Source organism: Diadema antillarum, unplaced genomic scaffold, assembly GCF_040938485.1.
Source record: "Diadema antillarum isolate AM-2024a unplaced genomic scaffold, OU_Dant_1.0 scf00000035, whole genome shotgun sequence".
Lineage (NCBI taxonomy): Eukaryota > Metazoa > Echinodermata > Echinoidea > Diadematoida > Diadematidae > Diadema > Diadema antillarum.
In genome coordinates, this window is record NW_027270924.1 from 1,392,113 (window position 1) to 1,398,635 (window position 6,523).

General features: G+C 43.9%; 1 protein-coding gene across 1 annotated transcript in view; it reads right to left on the minus strand.

The window, feature by feature from the left end:
- LOC139743830 (LIM domain transcription factor LMO4-like) overlaps positions 1-2,686 on the minus strand; it is a 107,613-nt gene extending 104,927 nt beyond the window's left edge. Inside the window, exon 1 of the mRNA XM_071654288.1 lies at positions 2,116-2,686. Within this exon, the coding sequence (XP_071510389.1) occupies positions 2,116-2,188 (73 nt within the window). The 5' untranslated portion in view covers positions 2,189-2,686. The remainder of the gene's footprint in view (positions 1-2,115) is intronic.
- Positions 2,687-6,523: the final 3,837 nt, after the last annotated feature.

A 6,523-nucleotide genomic window follows, 5' to 3' on the forward strand; every position in this document is an offset into this window, starting at 1 on the left:
CGCGTGGCTACAAATTTGACTGATTTGTCACACTTCTTTAGAGAATGGGAAAAAGAAGAAGGAGAAGAAGAAGAAAACCCACAGAAGCAAACTAAGAAGAAATGAACCCTCTTATGAATGATTAACAAACTCACACTCTGACTCTGAGGAAAAACCAAGACCCTGGAAAAAAAAAAAGAAATGAATGTCCTAGTCTTTAAATCTGTCTACGCTATATATTAGTAATACACGGTGAAGACGGAACGATTCCGGTTCATTCAGAAGGCACTGTAATTATTTATATCGTTCGTGTTCCTACTCCTAATTCGAAATTCTATCTGCATGTGGAATTTCAGCGACGATATCATTCGCATCGAAATATTCGGGGTGCTTTCAACACGCAAGGGCCTAATTGTGTTTCGACACAACATTCCCTCACTAAATCACCCTACTGACAAAGAGTAAAGCATATTATGATGGATTTAGAGAGTTGACTGCTTGGGGTTGATCTAAAATCTCTTGTATTCGCAACAGATACATTTTGAGGGCAATTTGTAGCTACAGGGTCTTCATGATTATTTCAATTTGATACAAGCTCATTCGAGAGTTGACTGAAGAAGCACTGCCTAACAATCACTTCAACAATGCCCTAGTTAATGCGTTGAGGTCACAGAGAGAGAGAGCACGCTCACTTGGAAATATCAGAATACTTAAATATCTATTGATATGAATATGACACAAACGGGACCAGTGATTACACGCACATTCATATCAACCACAGTCGTATTCATCAAAAGCAAAGATGATCATTACGGGGCAAATAGCGAGCCTTCTGATAAAAACAATGATCATATCTGACGTCAGATTTACGTTAGCACAACAGCATAATAATACATCATTTTTAATATATCACTGCGTTTTTCGAATCATGTTCATACGTTGATGCATGCCCATAGAGACGCAGTGTTTGTAACTACATCCACATCCATTAGCTATCGAATATGGGTCTTCCATGCACTCAAGCATTTCTCGAGTGATGAAGGAGTGATGAAGGAATAACGACTGAGATGAATCCGAGGTCGTTTATCTCGTACAAGTACAAAGCAAGATGCTATTTTCACAAACCATTTTGTAAGATTTCAAAATACAAACATCACGGCGTGATTTGGCTCTATCACTGTGAACGAATCTAGCTTTCAGCGTCTATTGCATCAAATTCCAACTCTCCATCTCCCGTGTAACCCCTCCGCATGTGTGCCTGCGGAGGTGCATTTTATACCGCTGCCACATTTCAACCACCAATAACAATCTTAGTCGATGCATGTTACAGAAAATGCCAAGAAGAAGAAGAAGAAGAAGAAAGAGAAGAAGAAGAAATAGATTACGCAATTGAAAGGTTTCCTGTTTTTGTCCCCCAATTGTGCACGTGTGTGAAAAATGCTAAGGTGACGAACGCACATTCGAAAGTTGATGTATGTTTGCTCTTCGTAAACTGCAACACGAGACGAACCACCCCGAGCAAATATTCACGTATTCTGCCTTCAGAAGATAAATGATTAGGTCTTGACTGAATATACTACTCCTTGCAAAAGAACCCACAGCCTGCAGCTCGGATAATACCTCGAGAAGATGAAAAATAAAATGACAATATGTTGTCGCTGATATCTCATTGTGTTCCAACTGACCAATCGCCACTTCTCATTCCGGGCAGGTGCCAAATTTAGCATGTTTAGAGGAAAGTGCTCTCCTCAGATAAATATTGCTGATTAGAAAAACCGCGCGTGCAATTTCTGCGTTCTTCAATCAACTAATTCATCAAGTGCGAGAGCTTTTAAGACACCGGTGTGCCGGTTTTTATCTGATCAATACTCCGTACTCTCACACACACTCGCACACAATCACACACAGAGAGACGATGACGGGAAAGAGAATAGACTGACGAAAGTTTCACGCCTCCGAAGAAAAAAAAAAGAGAAAAAAAGTGTTAGGTGGGAAGATAATCGTGAAGGTTTTAATACGATTGCGGACCCATTGAGGGTTAGGGGAAATCCATTACGGGGAGCACTTGAAATTATAAAAATCAATTAGGTCTAACCTCAGAGAGCGTAGATGGGGTGGGAGAGGAACAGCACTTACCTTTATCGATGATTTGGGCTCTGTCCTGTGAGTGCGACATGATTGTGGCCGATGGAGAGTTTTGGGGGCTCATCTAGGGACACAGTCCGCTGCTTTACTGTCTCTACCAGGGTCTCTTGTATGCACAGGTGCGGGGATGGGCTATTATTGAAGCACGGGTATAATAAACTATTCACGTTCTCGCACCGTCGCCCGCTTGATGTAGCAGTAACTACGTAATTACCTCGCTTTTTCTGCCCTGCTCGTCAGTAAAGTCCGAGACGGAATTCTGCTTTGACAAGAGGCGTTATGCACCAGGACGAGTCGGCCTTTCTATTTTCTTTCTTTCTCTGAAAACAGTCTTTTTTTCCTCTCTCTACCGTCTTTCAAAGAGACGTTCTCATTTCGCGAAGACCGGAGATGAAATTGAGTACAATTGTCGATGTAATTTCTTTCCTTCTTGCCTAAGATGTTTTTGATTGGGTTAGCTAGAGGGTTGGGGGAACAGCTTCTTGCGCTAAAATATTGCTTGTAAGTGTAATAGAGCCACCCCCACTGAGTCTCTGCCTGGTTTTTCTTCCCTCTTTCTTTCTAACTATCCTCAGCTATCCTTGCCTATCTCTCACCTCCTCCTGCTCCTCAGTATCGTCCTCACCGCCGAAAAAGACTGATCTAGCTGTGGCTGTTGTACTGATAAGATGTATTTTTACGGCTACGGTGATCCGTGATGCCCGGGTTAAGTGAAGGAGGGAAGACGGGGCCCGCGCGAAATGTTCCGACACTGTACTCCTCTACACCACCGGATTGAATGGGTCCGTAATGAATTAGACTCGGTCTGCGTAACCAAACCTTCGCGGCCAATACAATAGGCCGAGAATATACAACCCCTCCTCTCGCTCTCCCTTCGTTCGCTGCACCACAAAATTGAAGCGGAGTGTTTACCAATTTCGGAGGGCTGCGCTAATGACATACACCGCAATCAAGTTGACTTGATTAAAGTAAAAGAGCTGGAAAAAAAATGAAGGGAAAAAAATCACTGGTAGTAATTAACTTGCATCAAATTAAATTGAATAACAGAATCATGCGAGCAACACTTTGTCAACAACAATCTCATTAAGTTAGTTTCATTTATCAACTGATGCGAGCTCATTACTGAATTCAGCCGATGAATTGGAATTGGCTCTCGTTCACATCAGAACTCAGTGCTCTCCGAGCGGAATAAGGTTGAGCGTTTACATGAGCGCATGTGATATTGAACAGATGTTGTATTTTGAGCTCTGCTCCAGGTTAATTTCTGATCTTCGCAGGAAAAACAAAAACGTTGGTAATATTTTCGGCTTACAGTGGGGTTTCGCGTGTCGCAACCTTTCTTAATTCGTCAGAACACTAGCCACAATACAAGCTTCAACTCAAGATACAAATGAAATATTGGCGTGTGAGCAGGTTGTGGACTACGGCTGGCTATCACGCAGAGCACTCAGCAAGGCAAAAGCGAAAAAAAAATATTATCAGCTACTGCACTGCCACCATTTCGAAGCGACGTACAATTCCAAGTCGCGATAATTATGGAATTTATCCTAGTATCTGTTAGAAAACAGGTCGAGTGCGATCCTGTCGTGTCACACAGTCCACTCACTGGAAAACAGGCGTTCGTCCCACAACACGTGGATAAACGAGGAAAGATCGGATGTGTACAAAAGTACGGGTAAAGGAAGCGAAGTCCGGAGCACTGCTACTACGTACGAGAGCTGCTATCAGCGAATACGCGAGAGCAGAGTCATGCGGCACGAGAGGGGCGGTAGGCAAAGCTATGATCCGTTCAAAGTGTGCTGACGTGCACAGCTGCCCTGCTTCCAAAATGGTTGTAACTCAATCGGACAATTCCTCCACTGACTATTCTCTACATCCAAGAGCAGACGTGAATACAGCAAACCTCCAGGTCAACCGGAGTAGAAGTATTTCGGGCTTATTCCGTTTATTTGGCGAAACAGTGCGTTCGCGAGCACGACGTGTAGTGTCTAACCCGGTCGCTGGTATTACTCACTGCGATCTGCGTGCATCGGGACAAATTGCTCGGGAGTAATGTACCGTTTGTTTACACTGCGTGTGTAGTCTGCACACACTGTAGACGGACGTATTGGCCAATACGTCTGACGATGCACATACAAGTGATTTTGGTCGTCTGCTCACCCATATGCGTGCGCATCGTAACCTCGTAGTACTGAGCAGCATCCAGGGATTTAGGTAAGTGGGAAGTGCGCACGGAGTGCGACATGCAGTAATGAACTTGGTTGGCGGGAACAATCATTTGTTTGCGGTTTGCGCACTATAATGGGGGGCTTTCTGTTCGCGAATAAATGTGGTTGTTTAAAAACCCACCTTTTGTTGCTGCCGTTCACTTAGATTTGCGTGGCATTGTCCCATGTTAAAGGGGATTCGTTTTTGTGGCTGTGGCAAATCGGACGCGGTCCTATTGTATTTTATGATATATGGATCTCCGTCGACGGACATATGGGGGCATTTGTAACCACGTCAGTGTGTATAGGTTATGTCGTGGCTACCCAAAGTATTTTTTGTTGATCATGAGCCTCCTGTGTATTATTCTTGGGAGGCGTTGCTTATGGGGGTGGCCGAATTACATCGTGGAGTAATTGCTGTGGCGATCAACCCAGGCGAAAGTAGCCTGCCCTTGGAGTTGTGGATGGGTCTGTTGCTTCAGCAAGCACAAAGCTGGGTAACATTGAAGGTTCTGAGTGGAGTTGTGGTGCTTGCAGCATAATAATATGCCTCATATCGACCAATCTGTTTGCACGGGCGAAAGGCTGAAGCAACAATAACTAACGAGGGAGCAACCACAAGGCTCCCATACCCACTTTACTTCCACCCTATCACCAACCTAATCAATTACCAACCGTCCCTAGACTTCTAATAACTACTCCCTAGCTCAAGTACCGTACCTAGTCTCATTGTCGACAGACATTCATCACTGAGTGGGTCCGTGGCAACTTACAGATTTCATTCTATACGAAAACCCCACCCGTTGCAACACCTATACATCACAATTCCGATTTGGACTATTTCATCAGGAAGCTGTTTTGAGATCTAGAGCCACCATTTCGTGGCGTGCTGCGATGGCTGTCGGTGAGCAGACCGACGCGATGGTTCTCCGATGCCCAAGACTAACGCGTCCCGCAATGCCATTTTGCCCCTTTCCACGATTCGTTAGGTACTGATATATCCCAAGTCACTTAGTGCTGCATGAACGAGCTCAGCTGCGCAGCGCGAACGCATTTTCCCCCGCGCCACGACGAAAAGGACGTCGTAGACGTGCTGGGATAACAGCGAAAGTACCTCGCGATCCCTCGCTCATCTCCGACCACTCTAATGCAATTTGCTTAGCTGGTATTTGAGCGGCCAACAATGACACACATTCCCCCCTTTCTGCCATCTTAGTTAACCCCCCCCCCCCCGCCCTCCTCCATCTCTCTCTTTCTCTATCTTTTGCCGTTCTCAATTTCTCTGACTTGTCAAATCGTGCTGAAAAGACGTTTTCTCCTCATTTGCTCTCCCAATGTTTGCTCTTTGAAATGGAATTCAATTGGGAGGAAAATTTTGCGATCTCCCAATACTTTTCCATGATTTCGAGGAGAAACGCGCAGGAGAATAAAATTGATCGCCGTCCATACACCCACCACGCGCGGCGCGGAAACGCTCATGTTACATGTACACACAACGCACACACACACACACACACTCACTCAGAATCTACAGTGAGAACACACACACACACACACACACACACACACACACATACGCACGCACACACTGATCTCTTGGTTTGATAATGTGTACGAGTGATGGAACGAAACACCTTTCTAACGCCAAACTAAGGCGCCGGTCATTTGAATATGGAGTAAAGATACGTTGTAAAAGAATGGGAGGAAAACTTTATCAAAGGGGCGTGCAACTTTGAACATTTCATGCGTTTCATGTTTCTTAATTTGCACATTCTTGAAACATGTGGAATTTGGCAGTCAAAAATTTCAGCCCAGATAAAATGATATTTAAAACAATATGATTTGCTTTGACACAACTGATACGTTTCCCTTGGCAGTGGATAATTCCCTTCTTAAAGCGTTTTATTAACGTTTTCTATTCTAGAGATATTTGATAATGTGTACAACGCTATGATGTTTTCTATGCCATCGGGATCCAAGTTACATAAAGGGTTAAATGAATGACTGGAAGAAAAAATTGATATTTTGATAAATGAATGAAGAAATTACTAGAAAAACCAACAAGAAACCAGGCAATGCATATCAGAAAATGCCAATCTTAATACGCCTGTGGTATTAATGTTATCATAAACATAACTTCAAGCACAACACGCCACGTTAATTACATTCTTTCGTTCTTTAAAACAACAACA